The sequence below is a fragment of the Necator americanus genome, chromosome IV (genome assembly GCF_031761385.1).
Source record: "Necator americanus strain Aroian chromosome IV, whole genome shotgun sequence".
In the NCBI taxonomy this organism is placed as follows: Eukaryota; Metazoa; Nematoda; class Chromadorea; order Rhabditida; family Ancylostomatidae; genus Necator; species Necator americanus.
The window spans coordinates 9,543,152-9,566,200 of record NC_087374.1 but is presented as its reverse complement, the minus strand read 5'-3'; the positions used below and the strand labels follow the sequence as shown (position 1 = coordinate 9,566,200).

Below are 23,049 nucleotides of genomic sequence, written 5' to 3'. Positions count from 1 at the left end.
AGGAGTGGCTGTTATGTTTCTGGTTATTTCAGTTGTGCATTTTGCCCCGTCGTATCTGATGTTTTGGATGTGTGGGAACTGTAGATTTCATCTGCAGTGGGATGTATTTCAAATACTACCTGAGCCTTTTGTTGTAACCAGTGCGTATGAATTGCAAGATTATATGAAACAAACCAGAAAGTTAATGTAGTTAGGAGAAGTGTCCTCAGTATTTCCCTCCGGATGTCTAGATAAATATGAGCTGCCGATGGAATTTTCGTCTACTTCTAATTGGTTTCTTCACTGTTTAGAATATTGTCTGAACGCTGTTCAGCTGTTCCTATTTCACCGATACTGACTACGAATTCCTCTCGCTTATTTCCTATTCTTTTTGCAGTGGTAATAGACACAACGCCATGTCGTTGATAATCCCGGAGAAGTTCCAACACATTCATCGTGTTATGAACACGAACATCGACGGCAACCGCAAAGTTCCATACGCTCTTACTGCAATTAAGGTGAGTTGGTTTATTCGCATTTTTCATTTTCTCATTCTCTTCCTCTAGACTGTAAAAATGAAGTTCTGTTCTTGTTTCGTCACTGTAAAGTTTTAGACGACGAATTTAGGGTGTTGGTCGTCGGTTCGCGTTCCTCTGTTGCCGTAAAGCCGATATTGATGTGTCGAAGCGCGCCGGAGAACTTTCTGAGGATGACTTTGAGAAGATTGTTACCGTTATGCAGAATCCCTCACAATACAAAATCCCTAACTGGTTCCTGAACAGACAAAAAGATATCAAGGACGGAAAATATTCGCAGGTTCGTTAACTGTTTTCAAGCTCTCTTTGATCAAGTTTTTGTCAACGTCAGTTTTTTTCCTTGCAGTCCTTCTGGGCTGCGAGGGTCACTGCTGACGTAGATTAATGTTCGGCTTTTATCTATGTTGTTCATTTTTGAACAGTATAGTTCCATACCGAAGAACATTTTTTGCATATACTAGTTTTCTATATGCGTACACTCTACGAAATTAGTTAAGAAGCGTTGTGGATGGTGTACTATGCGATTTCAGAGAGGGTGAATTGAAAATTCGTAGGATTTATTAATAGTTTAAGGAGCTGTTCTGCGCTGTACAATTATTTGTACAAGTGAAGTAACATGGATACCATTTGCTCCCTTTTCGCCTTTTTTTTATGTAAGGAGAGGTGATTGTCCGCACATATCATTCCTTTGATACTTTGCCGCGGTTGTTGATTCTTGACACGTATTAATTGTCGGCGGAATAATCACCATTGCGAACTTTAGGAACTTAAAGATTACATGATCGACGCCTGTAAGAAGTATTATATCGTTACTGCCAAAGGTAGAGGAGAGCTTAATGTTTAGGTTAAACAAAACTTGTATCTTTTTCCTGAATGCTTGTTTGCAGTATTTAAAAAATAATTTTAACGTTCCCTATATTGCAAACTACACAAAAACTGTTATTTAATTTTCTCATAGAACCACCAATCCAATTTGTGCATGTGAAAGACTCCTGTTTCCTAGTATGATGTACCTCGCTATCAGTCCAAACATTTTAAGTATTTCAGACCCTTTCTTCTTTTTGGAGCGGTTTTCTGCCCCATATCCTTAGAGAACTTTTTTTGTGGTCAAGACATTTTGTGCTAGTTAGTGTCTCCACTTTTAAAAGTTTTCAAAAGTTAAAGTGTAAAATTCCTCTATTTTTAAAAGTTGCTTCTGCGTGAGAGCTTTTTCTTAGTATTCTAAAACCTTTTTTGGATATGTATGACAAATAAGAAAATCTTTTTAAGCACCTTGAAGAACAAGAACAATTATTTGTCGTGCGAGCTATTTGAACCTTTTCTACCTACCTTTACTATGTTTAGAATTTGGACGAATCTTTACTGAACCTTATCTCCAGGAACTTTTCAAAAATCATCAGGAATCTAAATTTACATTTCTCTTGCCCTACACTTCGTCTCCATGGAACTTGACTAGATCTTTGAATTTAACCTTTTTTAAGAAGTCTCGCGTTGCTTTGCTCGTAGCCAATTTGCTTTTCTTCAAAGTCTAATGTAACTCCATTCTCTACTGCAGCGCGTTGAATTACATAATGAAAACTGAGGGCTCAATTAAATCTTCATGCTGTGAACGCTACAAGTCAAATTCTTCCATTGCGTTGTCTTGCAAACCTCTCTCGTAGTTACCACATTTTTGTGAATGTGCTCGCTGTGATAACAATTCCTTTTTTGAGTCGTTTGTTTCTGTTGTTCTCTGATATCTCTTGTATGTTGGTAGATAGGAGCACTCTTCGCCTCCTGTTTGGAGTGTAATTTATTTACTTGTTATATATGAAGATGGTTCTTAAAAAAAAGACTGAGGAATTTTACGAGATTATACTCATACGCTCTTCTTTCTTTTCTTTTTTTTTCTAGTACTCGTCAGATCTGAGGATATCGTTGACTCATCAGTAGATACATTAATCGTGTACATCTAAAACATGCCTCTCGACAATTTCATCCAGTGCTCACCTCTAACACTTGGTAAACTTCTTGCGCTTTCCGCTCACATTCGACTAAGGCTTTCTGTGTATATGCAGATTTGCGAATGAGTTAAATGTTTCTCCCAGAGTTTGCTACTTCATAACTCAAAAGGAAAAGTTAAGAAATAGTGTTTTCTTTATAACTCCTATTTTTACTTTCAGCTCCTCTCCACTGCTGTTGACAACAAGCTTCGTGAGGATCTCGAGCGTCTGAAGAAAATCCGCCTGCACAGAGGTCTCCGCCACTATTGGGGTCTGCGTGTGCGAGGTCAGCACACAAAGACTACTGGACGCAAGGGACGCACTGTTGGTGTGTCGAAGAAGAAGGGAGGATAAGCCTTACGTGTTTTTGGGTGTTGTTTTGTTTTGCCCGATAAATTGTTATTACAGATTTATTTAATTTTTCATTCTTGCTTAGTATCTTCGTCTTTCTTGGGTTTCGCAGCTTGTTCGAATTCCAAACACACGTTGTTGAAGAAGTATCCTAGCGCTATCATGTGCAGAAATACGAAACCACTGCTGAAATGTTATGGAAATTAACATTCTGTTGCGGGAAAAGAAACTAGCTGTATTGCTGATACTTGTTAGGAAACACATTTCCTTTGAGGACATCCTTCATTCCGTCAAGAAGAATGTGCTCGAGAATTATTGATCCAGTCCCTTCCGAACCAAGAAAGAAAAACACTCCAAAAATCCCTGAAAATATTTGTTTTATATGTTTCACTACATCATGTTCCCGTCCTCATGTTTTTTTTTATTTTTTTTTTGCGTTTTTTTTTCTTTCCAAAAATAGATTTGCATTACTCACGTCTTTTAAAACCTAAGATGTGGAGGGAAGTTTTTGTGGTCTTTTCCTCCGGAAATTTTAGGTGCTACCCACCTGGTATCACAGTTGAGATCATAGCTACCGCAATAGCTCTTCTTGTGTTCAATTCACCAATTGATTTACGCAGTTCTTGGAAAGATGTGGTATCCCATATTAGTTTTCCTATTCTCTCCATTATTAGTTCTGTAGCTGAGAGAAGCACCTGGAAAGAATAGACGTAATTAAGTCATTCTTGACGTCTTCTTACTTATTTCATACCCAGCAAACATAGTGAGATCTAGTGCCATGCCAAGCAAGCACTACTCCAAAAACAGCTGCCAGTGTGCATAGATTTCTAATAATAACCAATGCTGTAGGAATCTCAACCTTGAGTAAAGGTATATATACCTGTAAATCAATTTTCTTTTATTATAATCTGTAATCACGTTGGATTTGGTAAGAACATACCTGGTTCTTTAAAAATTGATATAACCCAGCGTCGAAATGACGCCACATACGTGAATAACGAGAGACCCGTGAAATACAAATGGGTGGTGGTGGTGGCTGCATCCCTAAATATCTTCATTTTGCACTTTATTTTGCTATTATTGAAGAACCTCTTGGTTTTATTTATTTTTTGAGAATGTTTTTATCACTTTGGTTCTAGTCAGTTCAAAAACGTACATGGTCCTAGGTTCCCGAAACTTACAAACAAGAGTTCCTCGAACAAAGTATTGTACAAGACCTATGATTTACAACACAATATTGTGCAGGCATACAGACGGGTCGAAGCGACCTGAAGCATAATGCAGTTGAGCATTTAATTGCGCACAGGTGGGACTCTCGCTACCTGCAATCGTAATTGGTTACACCAACACTGTAATTGGAGTTAAGGAAGGTCCCATCTCGGACACAATCGTCTTCACAATTGCACGAGGCTTTAGGTCATTTTGACGGGACTGTGTAAGGTGACACGATTACAGGAGGTTTTCCATTTTCCAGGATTTCTCCATATTTTAGCAAGATTTCCCGTATGATCAACATTGCTTGCACGAGTTTCATGTTCCATTGTGGGACAAGAGATAGGACCTTCATTTTTGATCTCTTGTATACGATCTACTCGTGAGTTGTATTGTCACCAAGGTGTTAAGGAATAGCCAATCGGCAGGGTCCACAGCAATAGCAGGGTTAAAGTAGGATCCCCTACCCAAACTTTTACTGTAGATCTGCTGTAAACACACTCGAACACTGCACGGAGATCGCTAAGGTTTTAGCTGGACCGTATTTCGCTCGTGAACTCACCGTCAATCCTAGCAAAGAAGGCTGGAACACCAAAAAGAACAACATATTTTACGTGAAATAGTTGACCAATAACGTAAGCCACTGCACATTCTGAAGAAAAGTGGTTGTAACGATTAATTGGAATAGATGTACAGTAATTCACTTACTTTCATAGTTACCTAGGTGTTGAACCATTGTGAATGGGGAGTTAAAAAGCGAATGTACATATATGAAGTGAAGAATGAACTCGAACACAAAATACCAGAGCAAAAGACGAACACCGAAAAAGGCGGCTGATCTAAAAAGCGCATATTTCTTAGAGCGAACGTAAAGATAAAGCCTTTGGCGTACCAATCCACTTTGGATGCGCCAACGCGTTTTACTGGAATTCCTGATCGTTGAGGTTTAGGAACGCGTGTTGGCCTATACAATGACTTGCGGGGCTAGCCGATGATCAAGACAGTGTTTTTATCCTCCCAGACAAGTCTGGTACCAATTTATCGACCCCGGAAGGATGAAAGGCTTGGTTTGCACTAGGGCAGTTTCGAACCATCGACCGTGTGGCTACAACCGAGCTCTAACCGACCGCACCACACCCGCCTTTCAGCGAACATATTCGAATCAAAAACCAATAAATGTTTTTTTTTCTGTCCTTAGTTCCCTCAGTAAAATTCAAAAAAAGTTACTGTTAGAGTGTTAGAGGGCTCTTTGTCTACTTTACGTTATACGTTAAGCAAAAACACGGACTCATAAGAAGATGCAAAAAGATTTCAAGCCAGTCAGCCACATTCGCTTACAAGCAACTTCTTTTTGAATATAGACAAAAGTAAAGTTACGAAGACCCACACAAAGAAATTTCTGGCCTAGTAAATGAAACTAAGTAGTACTAAGTAGAACAGATCCCATAAGGTAAATGTACACTTGTTTTCATACCCCTTCTAAGTTCAGTCGCTGTACGAGAGCTTTCTAGCCTCTAGCATGTCTCAAAATTATAGATTTGAGGAAACTGTTGAAAAATCCCGTACTCGGTTTCTTGTTGTCGGTCAATTAATAAAACTAGTTAGGGTCATGTTATGGTTTTTGTGGTTATAGTAAGTTCGGTGCCGTACGAGTTCGATTGCTACAGTCGGGTCAAAGCGACATGGATCTTCGCACCGTTGCGTAAGCGCTGCGCTCGAAGCGACGCGGTGGAATCGAGGTGGGACCAGGCATGAGCTATATATAGTCGGTTCAAAACGACGTGAAGCACAGTGCATTTGCCATGGCGAAAGTTACCCAGACATTACAAAAAGGTGCTGCTTTCCAGAACACCGCCAAGCCACCGCTGAACAGCTGGGAATTGTCGACGTGAGGTTCTCGGATCACTTGTTGTTATCTTGAAGGATATTGTATAGTGACGAATGGATGGATTCTGTAGCGAAGCGATAGTACCGGTCTGCCGATTAAAAGTCAGGAAAGTCATGGTTTATCCAAAGTCAGCATCCTTGGTAAATCCGGTCTACAAAATTTTGCACAGATGTCACTTCGATTTACTTCGAAGGTGATCGTCGCAAGTTAAAGGCATCACCCCACGAATCTGGAGTGGTACGGATTTCCGGTTGAGTATTCGTATACGGGCTCGTAGATTATAGGGCGATTCCGTTCATTTCTTCCTAATTGCCGCAGAAAACGGCCCGGAAGATACGACTTCGAGCGTTTCGGCGCGCTATTTTCCACAAGGAGTTCGATTGGAGCACGTCGGCCTTGTGCACGCGCCGCATCTTCCGGACCGTTTTTTTACGGCAATTAGGAAGAAATGGACGGAATCACCCTCCTCTCCATAATCTACTATCTCGTATACGAATAATCCACCTGAAATCCGTAGCACCTCAGATTCGTGGGGTGATGCCTTTAACTTACCGAAGGAAACGAGGGAGAGAGGTTTACGAGCGTGTTGCGGTCACCTGGTCGAACAAATTCGATTGTGTTTATCGAAGACCTCAGGTGCCGTGTAACAAATGTCCTTTCTCCATTTCAAATGATAATTATTTTCATTTATTAGATGCTTCGATACCCCCTGAATCAATTATAATTCACATCGGTGATTTTATCGTGGGTAAGGCACTTAATTCGTTTGTGTCGTGGTAAAGGTAACAGGTAACTGGTAACAGCTGCCAGGATGTATTAGTACTAGTACGAATAAAAAAAAAGGATAAATTCCACTGAATTGATCAATCTCTACAGGGACACGCCTACGCATTCGACTTCAATTCAGAAAAGCCTGTGAATGATGCGTGTAGCCTTACAATGACTTGAGTCGACGTATCAGGTCAGTGTTTTTATCCTCTCTGACAAGTCTGATGCCAATTTCTCGGCTTCCGTAGGATGAAAGGCTTGGTTGGCACTAGGGCGATTTCGAACCATCGATCGATCATGCAGTCAAAACGGAATCTCTTGCCGAGTGCGCTACACCCGCCCTACTACTATGAATGGGCGGAATAATTGAGGATACAACCATTTGCTTCCTTCCTATCCTTATAATCTGGGTAGCTTCTCGTTGTAATGGGCATTTTCTAATGCAAACGTTTTGATAGTGTCAGTTCCTTACCTGAGATCCACGAAACTTCCACAGTCCTCCTTGTGAGGTAAACGTCGTTGTAATTGAATGATGAAGTCATCAAACAAAACTATTAACGTCATTGAGTACGGTAGATACGATAAATAGACCAAATGATCTTCCCAGACTTCAGCATATTTTTTCTCTTTGTTTTTACACATATACAAGGAGAAATTCAGGATCTGAAATGGGAATTTTTGTACGGACTTTTTGAGACTTCTAGACTTTTCCAATGATTTGAATATCAGCGAAGGAACAGATAAATCCTTAGAAATGCTCAGTTTTTCTCACCTTTATGGCGCCATAGAGGTAAATATTGAATTCCCGATAATATGTGTGATTCGTCATCGTGAACGGAACGATATCGCTAGCTTTTAGCACAAACGAAATGCACAATATCCAGGGCACGGCTATGTTTCGAGTGAGCAACGACAGACCGGTGACGGCCGTGGCGAACACGATCAAAACGATGACACAGGTCGGGCTGGAAGTGAAATTGGGGACGAGGAGGAGGTTATAGGTGGACATGCTTTGACCGTACCTTGTCATGTGTATTTGTAGCAGTAGTCCTGCAGCAAACAATGCCAATTTCACCCATTTTGTGGATACATGGCGAATTATTAGAAAGAACCTGGAATAGGAATTAGCATGACAATAATTGTACAAATACTGGATAAGTCTCACCAAATACTTGGATTACCAGGAAGTGAGATTACGGTAAGTTAGGTTACGAAGTAGGGTTACGACTACCACAAAATAAGTTGAAAGCTAAAGTTAACATAAAGCGATATCACTGGATGGTCAATGCAATTAAATTCTAATCCACAACTAATTTTTGTGAAAATTTGTTAAATTGGGCCGAGTGAAAGTTTGAAACTACCGCCATGGACGAAATTTCTCTCTTCTCCTGATGAGCGTTCTCGAGTGATAGGAAGCCAAATTTTTCTTGGAGTTTTTCGTCCGATAAAAATGTTGAAAAGAACGAATGATCAATTTTCCTCTGTTACTTTTTATGAGAGGATTTATCATGCTGCACAAGTATAATTTACTCTTACTAGATTGTACTTAATTTACTCTTAGTAAGGACTTTATACTCGTAAGGAAGGTAAAAAGATTAATGAAGGCGTAGAAAATGTGCTTGCAGCAGGTGCACGGACGTTGACAGTGAGTTTTCCTTACCGTCCACGTACACATTTCTCCTCTACATCAGCAGAACGTAATAGCATATTAAAATACTAGGAAAAAAATTTAGAAAACTAGGTTTCTTCAGAGGATGCACAGAGATTTTTTCCCGAGCGGTTATCATTTCTTTTCCTTCTTCTTGATTTTTCTTTTTTTTTAAGGAGCACTATTATTCCTTTCTCGATACTTTTTCTTAAAAATTCTTGCTTAATCTGCCGTAGAACCTAGCACAAAAAAAGTTTTGACCTTCAAATAAATAAATATCAATGTTTGTTGTTTTAAAAGGTAGTGAAATTAGAAGCAGATAACACTTTGGAATAAAAAAATAACTATCTGGTATTTATGAGTTGTGAGCCAACTAGGACCGCGTTTAGTGCAAAAGAGAGTGGATTGAAGAAAACTGTTTTTTTCTCTATGTCGTTTAATTGTTTTTTTTTAATTGGTTATTTTTTTTCAAATTAAAGGAGATCACTAGAACACTTTACTGTTCGAGAGGCAATTTTTGTTCTTTAATCTTTTACCTTCACATGGTTCGGTCTAATTTTATTCCGTATATGAGTGGTTGTTTGCTTGGTCGGGGTCACTTGTTCGAGAATATGACAAGTGGTGGGAGAATTCCTTGAAAGTGTTTGCTTTCGCAAACTTACAGAATACAGAATAAAAGTGATCTTTTAGCTTCAGTTTCAACAATTTCAATATATTAAAAAGTGAAACATTTTCAGAAACTGCACCAAAGGGCGAATTTAAAAAATGACACTGAATTTACAAAGAATGACAATAGGCAGATTTTTGTCTCTTTTATCGGAAGAATATTCTGATTTGAAAACCACAAAGCTAGAACTGTCAGGCGCTTAACTTTAACTTTCTAATGAAAATACTATTGAATCTTCACATACCTTTTTTGCCACCTTTGAAAAATAAAATAAAAGTTCTTTTTTTTAAATTCAGTTAGGCAATGAAGGATTATTAAATCAAGTATCAACAATGTAAATACCATCATAATTAGCAACATCGAACCACTTAATGGGCATAGCTTGAGCCTCCCTCTTCCAGAAAAAAGGGGGGTGCGACTACAAAAGCCGTTGAGTACGTTTCTGAGGTCTTCGCGGTGTTTGAAGGTTTTTTGTTTTCGCGCAATTAGTGCTTCAGGACCTGAAACATAGTGAACGTTGAATGGACCAAGGTCCCAACCACAGCTAAAGTGAAAGCGGTCGTCTAGCATATGCCCTATAGAGAATCTCGCGCCACTTTCTCAGTATCTGAGGCCTCGTCTTGCCAAAATTTGAAATCAAAAGTTGAAAAAAAGGGTATGTGAGGGCCCAAAAAACACGAGACAGCTATCTCTGAGTTCTTATTTTGCTTGTAATATTAATTCCGCATTAAAAACAGTATACCAGGAATCTGAGGTGGTGCGGATTTCAGGTGGAGTATTCGTCTACGGGGTTGTAGATTATGGAGACGGGGGTAATTCTGCTGATCTCTCCCTGCATCACTGTAAACAGCAGTCTCCAGAATGCTGTTTTGTACGATGCCTTCTATTGCAGCGCGCCACCCCTTGCGCCGCCTCCGCCCTGCGATTCGTCGAAAATTAATTCGCACTCCTTCGATAGGCAGTAAGGGACGCTACGCGTGCAAGGGTGGCGCGCTGCAGTAGAAGGCATCGTACGAAACAGCATTCAGGAGCTGGCTGCTTGCAGTGATTCAGGGAGCGATGAGCGGAACCACCCCGGTCTCCATAATCTACGACCCCGTATACGGATACTCCACCCGAAATCGGTACCAACCCAGATTCGTGGTATGCTGCCCTCAAATAACGCAGCTGATCCAGTTGCGTTTAACTAGTCCTCCGCTGGTAGAATGTTTTGATTTGAAAGTGCGGATCGCAAGTGTATGCTTCGAAATCCTTAGAACCTTGTCTGGATTTCAGTTCCAAAAATTCCCATGAACCGAAAGAGAGAAATATCAGAGCCATTGAATTCAGTGTCCTTTTTTTAGCTGCGTTCAAAAGCAATTCATCCAATAACATTTCAACTGTTGTCTGCATAAAAATCCATAAAACTCTGCTTACATCACACTATGAAGTGCATAATCCAAAAGCATATGGCTGATTGTATTTCGAAAATGTAGCCATTCTGTGTCCGATAGATCCACCTTCATTCCGGTTACATAGCTGAAAATCTCTGAAATATCTTCAGGATCCGGCTATCCTTAAAAGCTTGTACCTGCTGTTCGAAAGCCAATGTCCAATCCATGGTCGTAGTTTGCCTTGACTTACATTTGCCGCTATGAAGAACGCTGCCGCTGAATGAAAAAGCCAAACGATCCAACAGAGAGCACGTTCGCATCGGCCCAATGGTGCAGGCACAAAACGTCCCGTGGATACTCCCATTGGTTTGTGGACAACTGAAGAGGAACTAAAGAGGTGAGGGTGGTATGGGAGAGGGTGTGGAGGAGTCAAATTCGGTGTAGTACACATTCAACCGAGATTATCTATGGAATTTCTGTTGTGAACTGTCAACTCTGCTGAGCAGATGATCGTGTTGTACACGAAAGCTGAGGATCAATACACGAAAGACGATGTGAATCGTTTTGTGGGTGGACGTGTATGTGGGAGGGTAAACATCGCTTGGACAACGACCATAAAATATCCGAGATGGCTGGGAATTTATCGTTCTCACCTTTGTTTTCTTATTCGTGAAATTATCGTTGTGCTGTTAAGAAAATCGAAAATTTGGGTAATTTTTCATGGTTTTCGGTCAATTTTTTAAGCGTATTTTTGCTCTCAGTCAATTATGCCGTCATTAACTCCTACGACGATAGGTAGGTGAACTTCCAATTCTGAACTTCTATGATGAAGATAGCAGTCGTTTAAAAATAAATTTGAAGCTGACGTTGCGTAAAAAGGACCTTCACGGCACGGTGCCCTTAACCCTTTGACGACATCGCAGCTAAACGGTGGACTTCTCTCCTTTCTTTTTTTGCTCGCGTCGGAGATTGCGGCCGGGTACTTTTCAGCGGTTCTTTTTCATGATTTTCTTATTTTCCTAACAATGTTCCATGCTTAATTGGTTTATCATTGTTTACTATTATTTCCTTGTTCAAATCCAGGTTGCAAAACTCGATTGACGCCAGTTACGCACAAAATCCGAAATGTCGTCAATAGATGAGGGAAAATCCCCTCATAATAGTTTTACGCTTGGGAGGAATAATGAATGCACGCGATGCAATAATTCCTGGAAAAAAGTACGTTCGGGACTGTAAATAAGATTTGAAAAAAGTCCGAGTTATGAAGAAAACAATGAAGAGTGTCGTGAAAATTTTCCTAGGAAAAAAACAAAAAAAAAATTAAGTGACAAAAGCTGTTTGTAATCCACGTTCCAAAAAATAAGTGCATTTAAATCCATACCTCCAAATGACGTCGAAATCGTAGTTAGGGTCCCGCAAACAATTGGCTATGAGCTGCGTAGGAAATGAGCATTCTCTCGCACTGGATGAAGATTTAAAGAATTCCTTGAACGGTCGCGTCGTCGGACAACAATATTCGCTCAAAAGCAGGAAGACAACACTGAGAAGAAGAAAAATTTCGATTTCCCCGACCGATCAAGATGACTAAACGACGATTCACCGTCTTCGCTTCGGAAACACCTATGTACAGCAGAGGAAAAAAACAATTTTGAGCAAATTTTCCGGAAATATGTTTACACACACGGAATGTCATGTGACAGACATAAAACCGAATAAAGTCACTGTCCGGCGAGAAGCGTTAAAAAGGAATAATGTAGCAATACAACAATAATAATATTTCTTTATTATTTATTATTTTTATTTCAACAACAATAATATTTATATGAAAAAATTGGTAATGATCTAAAATTGGCAATTAAAAAATTGGTAATAATGAGATCTATTTCAAATAAATAACATAACATAATAATAATGATGAAATAAATTAATATAGTATAATATTCGCTTAAGATTTAATTAGAAAAAACTCAAACTCTATTTGAGCTTTATAGATTATTTCTTGAAATTAGGAAACAAGGAAAAGAACCCATACTTCATTCACTATTCTTAGAAAATAAATAAAAACAAAGAAAATAAGGTAGTAATGGAAAGGAACATAATTTAAATACAGCCTAAAAAGTCGACAAAAGATTGAATAAAAAAACTGTTTCATGATCCTTAATAGGAGCTGAATAAAAATAATGATTATTTTTATAGTTTTATTATTATTTGTTGTGCTAATCCACCGATATATATGTAGGAGGGTTGCACAGCGCATAATAACTTATATTTTCAGCTCTGTAGAGAGAAAGCCAATAAATTTCTCCTATTTCTTCAAAACATTGTGAACATTACCTTCCTCCGTAAGCTAACATAAGTCATAAGTCTAACCAATTTCACGTTATGTCGTGTGGGTCAATGAAAACAATAAACGGATTGGTGCAGTTTTTCGTGGAGGCTACAGAGGTTTCCATGGTGCAGAAGGAAACACGTAACAAAAACCGTAAATTTCTGAAAGTTTTGCTGAGATTTGTCTATTTATATGTATAATTTTAGCTTTAGTGACAGAAATGAAATATTGAATAAATAATAATAAATAATATAAATACAAAATATAAAAATAAAATAACAAACATAAATAAATACCAGTAAATAATGTAAAATATCGATTAAATAATAAATAATAAAAAAAACGAAATCTCGAAACTACATGTGATGCGAAGCAAATAGGAAATGGGGCAAATCAAAGAGAAAAATGGAGCTGCAATCAAAGTATCATCATTTTGCTGTATATTTAAGCAGTCTAACGATACAATAACGAATGTAATGTAATGAGGGAATTTGTGGGTGATTATTTTTCCAGGTATTTCTTTAAAGACATCATCCCACTAATCTGGGGTGATGCGGATTTCAGGTCGGTTATGCCTATACGAGGTCGTAGATTTTGGAGACGAGGGTGATTCCGTCTATTTCTTTTTAATTGCGGTAAAAAACAACCAAGAACATGCGGCTTCAGGCGTTCTGGCGCACCATTTTCTACAAGGAGTTCGACTGGAGCGCGCCAGCCTTGTGCATCCCGCATCTTCCAGGCCGTTTTTCACGGCAGTTAGGAAGGAATGGACGGAATCACCCTCCTCTCCATAATCTACGACTCCGTATGCGTAGGCGTAACCCACCTGAAACCCGCACCACCCCAGATTCGTGGGGCGATGCCTTTAAGCAGTCTAACGATACGATAACGAATGCAACATAATGGGGAAATTTATGGGTGATTATTTTTCCGCTATTAATTACAGATATGTTTTTGTATTTTTATTTTTTTGTACAATACAAATAAACAAAACAAATAAAATAAATTTTAAAAAAATTAATTGAATGCACGTCATCAAATATATAAAAAATTAATTAAATACATGTCATCATTTTGGCAGAAAAAAAATCGCGTGCCACTTAGGGACTGGTCATGTTACACGATGTGTCCCAATTTATCCAAAATGTAGGTGATGTCAGACATGATCGAATGAGAACAGGATAATTGTTCCAAATATTTTCCTGTGTACAGTACAATGAGTCATGAGAAGGGAACCGACGTAATGAAGCAGTGCGATGTACAATGCAGTATGTACCAGTAATCACACTGTAAACGCATCTTTTTTCTTTGCACTTCGGAAAAAGGTACATTGATTCACACACCAGCCCCATGGTAAATTAAAATAAACAAATGGTAGAGAGAAAAGGTGAAGAAAATGGCAAAATGGATGAATAATGGAGTTGAAATTAATTTAACTTCGCGAGCTGATTAAAGTTCATTCTTCTCACGTTAAATACCGTAAATCAGTAATCGTTTCCTATTTGTTCCAAAGGGTGAAAGGACACAAGGACCGACTGTGGCTATTCTTAAAAAATTAACGATTCTAGTCACTAAGGTCAGAAAATGAGCATTTTTGCTGGAGGGCTGGAGCTAGCCAACGTTGAAATTTGAGGAACTGGAAAAAAGGGAAATTTGAAATGCTCTGGAATATATGCATATAAACATACATTTTCAGGATCGTACATTAAATGATTCGATTCTACATCATCGTTTACGTCATTGCAACTGTACACTACAGTTCTACCATTTTAAGCAAAAAGTAAGCAAAAGCAAAAAGTAAGTACATTTAAATCCGAAAAAGAACAAATATTAAAACAGCGGAGTTTTATCTGTTTCAACTCTTACCAGTTGTTATTAAAGGAAAAATTGTGTAATAATTTAAAACTCGAAGAAAAAAACTTTAAAAATGGTGGAAAAAAATAATTGGAGATAACTGAACACTAATTTCAACGTTCTGTTCTCTTATAAAACAAAAAAATTCTGGACAATTCTACAAACGGTTGGAATTTTGTCAACTCATTCCAAAAAATTCGATTGAAGAGGTGATGCCAGCGGATTAATCTTCCCACAACTTGTGGGATTCAAGTGATACAAGTATTATATTGGACATCTTGACATTTTTCGCTATTTGCCTAATAAAAAATTCTATTATGTAATATTAGTATAATAAATGGTCTACTTATTTCTAGACCAATAATTTTCAACTAACAAAAAAACGATTTTTCTAGAAAAAAAAATAGAATAAGAGAGTATGTACACGAGAAATGTCCATAAGCGACAAAAGCTTTAAAAAAAAACTAAGATTCCAGAATATTGGAGCAAAATTACGCCTATTGGATAGTTTTAATTCTTACAAATCGTACTACGGTAAAGTGTGAGCAAAAAGAAATTAGTGTTATTTAATGCTAAATAAGATCAACGGTCATAGCAAGAGGACCAGAGCAGAACTATTTCTACTAAATTCTATGAAATCGATGAAATCTTGAAAAAGTATCTGAAATTAATAACCCCGTCATAATCCGTGCATTCATTCACAACTCTATGATATCACCACTTCATTACGGGATTTCTACGTAGAACCTGCTGGAATTGTTTGCCCGGAAATCCGGACGCGGTAATGGAAAATAGATTAGATAAATCTTTTTGAACCAGTTTTATTAATCACAGTACTGATTTGCAATAAAACACAGATGAGCAGATAATGTGAACCTGAATAAATAAATTGAATTTCTACTTATGGACGTAGATCGATGGTTTACGACCGTACAAAAGGAGGGGAACGGAGCGGGCAGCTCGAACAATAGCGACTCCCTGCGTCTCTGCTGAGTTGATGGCCAGCAATCCGCCGCAGGTCGGAGGGCAATCAAGCCGTACGGATCGGCGAGCAGCGAACCTCGGCCGGCTGACTGACTGGTCGCGGGTGCGTGTGTATTCACGTAGAGGGCAACAAGAAAAACTCAACAGAAACATTTATTACGTTCGACATGGTACGCCGATTGAACGATAATACGGTTTTTTATGAGAAACGTCACGAATCCCCCATTAATGTACTCATGCCGAGTAATTGCAGTTGTGAGTGTCGATTCCCTGGGCGAATTCCTGAAAGAAAACGTGAATGTTAGTCAGCGTTTCGAAGCATTGATGATTCACTGGGCTCTCTTTTCTCATCCCAAGGTTTGTTTCTCTTACTTGAACAGCATTGCTGCTGGATCCGAACCCTCCACTGATAAGCTGACCCAACTTCTGACCCATGAGGACGGCCTGGGCGTTCGGTGAGAATTTCATGGTGTTCCTACATCTCTTGGTTTTTGAAGGCGCTATAAAAATAAGGATAAGTTATGCTAAAGGCATCACCCCACGAATCTGAGGTGGTACGGATTTCAGGTGGAGTATTCGTATACGGGATCGTATGTTATGGAGAGAAGGATGATTCCGTCCATTTCTTCCTAATCGCCGTAGAAAACGTGCACAAGGCTGGCGCGCTCCAGTCGAACTCGTCGTAGAAAATAGCGCGCTGGATCGCTCGAACCCGTATCTTCCGGGCCGTTTTTTAACGGCAACTAGGAAGAAATGGAGGGAATCGTCCCCCTCTCCATAATCTACTATCCCGTATACGAATGCTCCACCTAAAATCCGTACCACCTCAGATTCGTGGGGTGATGCCTTTAACAAAATTTACAAGTTATCGCTTGGGTTTCATATCGTACACCTACTTGTGGTTGGCATCGACGACTCACTTGGTTGAGGATCCTGATTAGGTTCTGGAATTGAAATCAATCCTGAGTCAACATTCGAGAAAAAAAGTACGAAAAGTTGTTGAAGAACAAAAAATATTATTGTTTTATGATTTTCACTCGTTTTCTTCGGTGAAATGATAAAAAAAGGAGGTGATTTGGTGATGTTCAGAACAACTGTTTGGAATAACTCACCCCAATTCTTGTGGTTTGAGGAGTTTAAAAACGGAATTTACAATGATACCTGAAATTTTCGAGGTATTCGATAATACTCACTCATTGAAATCGTCGGGAAAATAAGAGTCGCCGTGATGGGGTCTGAAAAATTTTCTATTTCTATTTTCTATGCGTGTTTCTTCACAAGCATGCGTTTGCTAACTATAATTTACTATTTATATATTACTTATATTATTTACACAATTTTCGTTTATTTATACAATTACTCATATTTATTATTATTTATGTATTGTTATTTATTACTTATTTTTTTATTGTAAATGATAAAAGATAAAGTTTCTGGTGTTAATCAATCCGCTCGGGATTCGCCACCATGTCCACTTCAATTCACAATCGTTTGAGGTTTACGAACGTGTAACTGGCCCATACATTGAAATGCGGGGGCTCTTGCGGGGGTGTCAAATCAGTGTTTTTATCGTCCCAGACAAGTCTGGTACCAATTTATCGACCCCGGAGGGATGAAAGGCTTGGTGAGCACTAGGACGGATTCGAACCTCCGACCGATTGTGGAGGAAGCGGAACCTCTAACCGCTACACTACACCCACCTTTTTTCTTATTATAATGTAAACTAATACTAAAGTAAGCCTTTTAAGTTAGGTCGAAGACCGTTGAAGTGTTAATGAGCTAGCTTACTTGCTGTTGTTGTTGTTATTGTTGTTGTTCCTGATCCTGTTGTTGTTGTTGTTGTTGTTGTTGTTCCTGATCCTGTTGCTGTTGTTGCTGATACTGATGCTGTTGTTGTTGCTGTTGTTGCTGTTGCTGTTGTTGCTGCTGCTGTTGTTGATGCTGTTGCTGCCGCTGTTGTATTTAATGCAATGATAGCATCCGTTGTTAAACCAAAGGTAAAACGTTCCTCTGATAACGTGGATGACTCTAAAATATTATCTTAACCAATTACGACATAGGATTTGATCGCTCTAGGAGTTGAATTTCCAATATTTTTAAATTAGACTTGAACTGAAAACTAACAATTTCTGCCGTCTAGGTAACCAGTAAGGTTTTTTTTCTCAAAAAAAAAACATTAGCAACAAATTAGTTCTCTTGGAGGTCATAAAACTTGTAACCTTCAAGAAATATGTTTTTCTATGAGAGCAAGTAAGCATACAATTGGAAATGCTAGAGCTTTTTTTCGACAAAACTCACTTATTGTAATCGTTGAGGCGAAAGGAGTTGCAGAAGTAGGTGCTGAAAAATGGTATACATGTTCTGTGAATTTTTTCGTTTCTGCGAAAAAATATCCTTGAGGTATAGAACCGCTTTTTTCTCTTGTATGTCACTTACAAAGCTAATTTTTTGAAATAATCATCAATAAACCTACTTTTTCAAAATTCCATCAATCTTTATTTGAAACATTTCAGTTTAATGTGGCTATTCATAAATTTGAGGATGGTGGAGGCAGCATAGCACGAATCTAACGACGAGGGAATCCGGAGGAGAAGCTATTGATGGGGTCATAGATTGCAGGATCTGGGACTGTTCACCTCTCTCCCATCGTGAGAAAAAGAGCGTGCCAGATGCCGTTTTCTACTACGATTTCGGTTGCAACGCGCCACCTTTTCGCACGCGCCGCATCCAAGTGCGAGCGGTCGATGATCGCTGATATCCTCTCATCGCCTATTCAGGTGAAAACAATGAATAAGCTGCTGAGGGGACATCGAGGGGTGTTCTAACGTTTCTCGTAGGAACTAAAACGGTTCCCACGCCGCTTCTTACGACGATCAGGGAAAGATGAGCAGAACAACCCTAGATTCCTAAATCCATAACTCCATCTCTACCTTCTCCTGCAGCTTTGCTCATCACGTCCGGTTCGTGGTATGCTGCTTCAATGAGATCCTTCGCCAGCAAAAACCCGTATGACGCAGTCGGTTTCTATTAATAGGATTATTCTACAAATAATACACTTTCTTTAAGTAGATTTTTCTTTTATTTTTCGTCATAGAAGAGTGAATTTTAGAAGGAAATCTGGAGATCACAATGGAGAATAGTCTTATTTAGATTTAAAAGGTTTAAAATTATACATTGCAGCATTTCTTCTGGGGTGACTGCATACTATGTAATTTAAAGGATAAAGTTCCTGGCGTTAATCAATCCGCTTGGGATGCTCTCCCACGTTCACTTCAATTCAGAATCGTTTGAGGTTTATGAACGTGTCACTGGCCCATACAATGACTTGCGGGGCTGGCCGATGGGTCAAGTCAGTGTTTTTAACCTCCCAGGGAAGTCTTGCACCAATTCATCGACCTCTTTGATCCGGAGGGATCAAAGGCTTTGTGAGCACTTTGGCGGATTCGAACCTCCGATCGATCATGCAGGAAAAATATTAATTTATTGTTGGTAATTCTACTGAATTACTTCGGTTCTAGAGATTTCTTGCAAAAGAAAAGAATGAATGGTTTGCTATTCGAAATTAAGCAGTTCCTCTACACTTTTGATTTTTTATTCCTTTTATTATCGGGGATACCTACATTCCAATCCCTTTTTGTTGAGTTCTATGTAATTTAAATATGAAGTGTCTTCAAAAGTCGTAGTGAAGAGCCCTCACAAAATCCATATTCTTAGGTGACAGGAAGTGAAGGGATCATAAATTCCATAGTTTACTATTCTAGGGCTTATTAACTTGGAAGAAATCCTATTGTTTAACTCATTGCAAAAAAGGTAAGGTAATTTTTTTGCGATGAGATAAAATTTTAAGCTTGGAATAAAAATAAATAATAATAAATTCCTAAGAGTTTTGAAGCTGACCAAGAGTCAGAGCCAGAACGGTGTCGCTTGGTAGTATGTACCGGATAAGTGGCCCTTGGGCAATAATGGAAAAACCCAATAATATATTCTATATATTTTTTGGTTTGTATTTATTCTTAATTATGTTTATTCCACATATGTATGTCGCGTAATTTGTTACTTACTCATCATTGCCTCAGCTGCTTCTGGGGATAACATCACATTACACATATTGTTTGTACAAACGCATTGCTCCTCTTCACCGGGTGTCTTGAAACAACGTGCCTAAACTCAGAAAAAAAGAAGAAAAAAGGAAAAGAATGAAGTATGAAAGAAAATGGAAGTGAAACCAAACAAGTTGTTTAGGTTTTGTGGCGATAGAAGCTAATCTATGGAACAATCCTGACCAGTCAAAGGCTTACCTCTCCCACACCTTCCCAGATGCTTCCACAGTAGGAGTGTGGATTCAGGCCGCGCTCTTAAAAGAATTTAAGAGTCAATGACTAATATTCGCTGATATTCTAGCCATATCCGGAATAACCTCACTTATAATACAGTAGCCTCCTCTGCAAATATGTTTTTCAGCACAAGGAATTTTCAGATCACGGCCACCGATGCTAACAATTCCGCATTCGATACAATTCACCGATAGTTCCGGAAGTTGCAAAGTTACGTTGCCTCTGAATCAAAAGGGATTTTTCGACGGGAAGTCCACGGGAAAAAACTCACAAATTTGTCTGATTTTTCCAGAACGTTCTCAATGTTTCGTTGGCGGATTTGAACTGATTGCAAAGATCAGTTCCACAGTAACAGCTGGTTGCTCTTTCGAGCTCATTCGCTGCACATACGAGGATCGGTGGTGCTCCTTGTTCACCGCAACCGGCTGACCATTCGCCGTTCTCTTCCACTCCTAAGTTGAGTTTCTGTAATTCCAGGAAAGACAAGATTTATTTTCTATCAAAAGCAACGCTTAAAATGAAAACCTCCCACCAATTGAACTCTTAAATTCACGTATTTCAACTATAACTCAGCTGTGTTAGAGAGTTGGTAGTTTTTCTCTTCTTTTCCCAAAATGGACGAAATATTTTAGTAAAACATTTTACTCTTCACCTTCTCCTCAGTTAACGATGTAATCAACCTCATTACGTTAGCGGACATACAACGAACGCTTGTGATCGTAAAGAAATAAAGCTGAAACTTACTGAAATAGCAGGATTCCCCGAGGCATAATTTGTCAATGGAGCACAATTGTCCATGATCTGTGGAGTTACCGTAACAATGATAACAAACCACCTCCGTATTCGATTTTGCTACCATAAGAAGCAACAGAAAGAATAGTTCCATTCTTTTCTGAAAATGCAGCTGATGAATTGGTGTAAGTGTCGAACGAGAAGGATGTGTTTAGGATTTACTTATAAGAGCTTTGATTAATCATGATAATCCTTGAAAAAATTTTTTATGTCTGAGAAATCTTCTCATTTCAGCTATTCAAAAAGTTCAAATAGACATCGATACGGTAGAGAAGATAGAGGTTCTGGGAACTTTGAACGATTTAGTTGATAGATTTAACGGACCAAAGACCTCATTCCAAGATTTTACAAACTTATTTAAAATTAGTGCCTATGACACTTAGTCTAACATTTTACCCTAATTTGAAATTTCTAAAACAAAAACGGTTTCTTTGAAAAAAAAAAATTTCCTAGGTAATTGTATCTATTTTATTCCATTAAATAAATTCTTCTATTCCGTCACATGGAAATTTGTACGAATTCCGTTAAATTAAAAATTTGTTTTAAATAAATAGCAAAACAAAAGTACATGAGCGACACTATTAAAAATAGAAAATTGAAGTATTAAATACATTTAGGGTTCGAAATTTTTCAAAGAAATAGTGAAGAAATTTTCTTTTTGTTTACAGGACAATTAAGAATTTTTTCTTGCAGAGTTCTCCTCTAATCTATTATGGCTTGTATACATATGTTATAAATAATTTAAATTAATGTGATCAATTAATTCAAAAATATGACTTCTTCCCTGGTAGGTATGATTTCCAAGACCGATGCTATCTAGAAAAGGTAGCCATGATTTTTGTGGAAACTTCTATTTAAAAGCGAGTTTTTCTGAAGTAACTAAAGAAAATTTTTGTTCTTGAATGACAAGAAGAAAAAAACTTCGATGAATATAATTTCGCTGCAGACAAAATGCATTTTCTTTAGCACTCATTTTCTTTAAAAATGATTGAGGAGTTTTCTGTTATATTTTGTAAAAAAAAATAAGCAATTAACAATTAAAATAAAATAAAACAGTGAACGATAGAGACAAATGATATATTCCACGTGTGAGCGACATCCATTAATTTACTATTGAGTAATAACTCATGTTCGAGAAAGAAATCCAATTCCTGTGAAAGTTCCCCATTCAGCCACTCATACCCTTACCTTAATGATTTTGCCCTATTCAAATGAAATGAGTTTGTGAAATTGATATTAAAATGCACGAATCCCGTTCATGAGACTGAGAAAAGCTAAATGAGAAAAAAAGCAAGAAATATAATTCAAGAAATATACACAGCCGAATCCATGGAAAAGAGTTTTTTTTTCCTTTCAAAATCTTTTTTTCTTGGAGTTTTTTGAAATTCTGGAGAGCACTGAATTCGCACTGTTTTCTGAATCGCAGCTCCAGAAATTGATAATCTAATACTGAAGATGGTTTTAAAGCGACATTTTTATGAGTGACTACATAATTGGAAAGGAACGGAAAAAGGAGAGGCAGCGTATAAGCAAAAATATAGCATGTATGTAGAGTTTTATACTAATTGAGTGCAATCAATTCCACGTTGCCGAGTGTATTCACCTCATTACCCGTTCGGATCTTTCACCTATGTACTGAACAAAAGTCAAGAATTACCTATGCTTGTAAACCTGTGCTTGTAAGCTCTTCAACCGCACGAATAAGAGTCAACAACGAAGAATTTCTATACGACATCATTAGTATTATTATTTTAGCTCATATTTGAGCAATATTCCGACAGTAATACTATGATTGACAACGGTAGTACTTTCAATTCCAGGAGAAAAGTTGGCGATGGCCATATTCATACATAACGGTTGTCTCTTTCTCGATGATCTCCTTAAAGGCATCACCTCACGAATCTGAGGTGGTACGATTTTAAAAAAGAAAAAATTGGAAGAGATGACGTCCATTTCTTCCTAATTGCCGTAAAAAAACGGTCCGGAAGATGAGGCGCGTGCGCAAGGCTGGCGCGCTCCAATCGAACTCCTTGCAGAAAATAGCGTCCCGGATAGCTCGAAGCCGCATCTTCCGGGTCGTTTTTTACGGCAATTAGGAAGAAATGGACGGAATCACCCTCCTCACCATAATCTACTATCCCGTATACGAAAACTCCACCTGAAATCCGTACCACCTCAGATTCGTGGGGTGATGCCTTTAAGTTGATGATCCGCCCTAGTGCTCACCAAGCCTTTTATCCCTCCGGGGTCGATAAATTGGCACCAGACTTGTCTGTGAGGATAAAAACACTGACTTGACCCATCTGCTGGCCCCCGCAAGTCATTGTATAGGCCAGTTACACGTTCGTAAAC

The 23,049-nt window shown here is 38.4% G+C and overlaps 3 protein-coding genes across 5 annotated transcripts; 1 reads left to right on the top strand and 2 right to left on the bottom strand.

Annotated features, from left to right (window-relative positions):
• Nucleotides 1-395: 395 nt before the first annotated feature.
• Nucleotides 396-2,851, top strand: RB195_000769 (uncharacterized protein; the record flags this gene model as incomplete). Its single annotated transcript, XM_013441277.2, has 3 exons — nt 396-497; nt 607-795; nt 2,678-2,851. 3 exons carry the CDS (start codon nt 396-398, stop codon nt 2,849-2,851), a joined length of 465 nt encoding a protein of 154 aa, XP_013296731.1.
• A 68-nt stretch (nt 2,852-2,919) lies between these two features.
• RB195_000768 (uncharacterized protein) lies at nt 2,920-12,097 on the bottom strand (the record flags this gene model as incomplete). Of its 2 annotated transcripts, XM_064197276.1 has the most annotated exons (14): nt 2,920-3,034; nt 3,097-3,211; nt 3,396-3,543; nt 3,600-3,728; nt 3,789-3,892; nt 4,623-4,712; nt 4,769-4,899; nt 7,189-7,379; nt 7,489-7,681; nt 7,739-7,828; nt 10,448-10,549; nt 10,602-10,782; nt 11,786-11,831; nt 12,005-12,097. In XM_064197276.1, the coding sequence occupies 14 exons, from the start codon at nt 12,095-12,097 to the stop codon at nt 2,920-2,922; spliced, it is 1,728 nt and encodes a 575-aa protein (XP_064053157.1). The 2 variants fall into 2 exon arrangements, with proteins under 2 accessions (XP_064053157.1, XP_013296732.2); XM_013441278.2 differs by lacking the exons at nt 11,786-11,831; nt 12,005-12,097 and having other exon boundaries at nt 10,602-10,768.
• Nucleotides 12,098-15,805: 3,708 nt separating this feature from the next.
• On the bottom strand, nt 15,806-20,791 carry RB195_000767 (uncharacterized protein; the record flags this gene model as incomplete). 2 transcript variants are annotated; one of them, XM_064197275.1, is made up of 11 exons in its annotated part: nt 15,806-15,853; nt 15,944-16,071; nt 16,468-16,515; nt 16,765-16,806; nt 17,360-17,599; nt 17,870-17,911; nt 19,633-19,732; nt 19,870-19,925; nt 19,994-20,127; nt 20,177-20,357; nt 20,650-20,764. In XM_064197275.1, 11 exons carry the CDS (start codon nt 20,762-20,764, stop codon nt 15,806-15,808), a joined length of 1,134 nt encoding a protein of 377 aa, XP_064053156.1. The 2 variants fall into 2 exon arrangements, with proteins under 2 accessions (XP_064053156.1, XP_064053155.1); XM_064197274.1 differs by lacking the exons at nt 16,765-16,806; nt 17,870-17,911 and having other exon boundaries at nt 16,468-16,533; nt 20,650-20,791.
• Between the last annotated feature and the right edge of the window lie 2,258 nt (nt 20,792-23,049).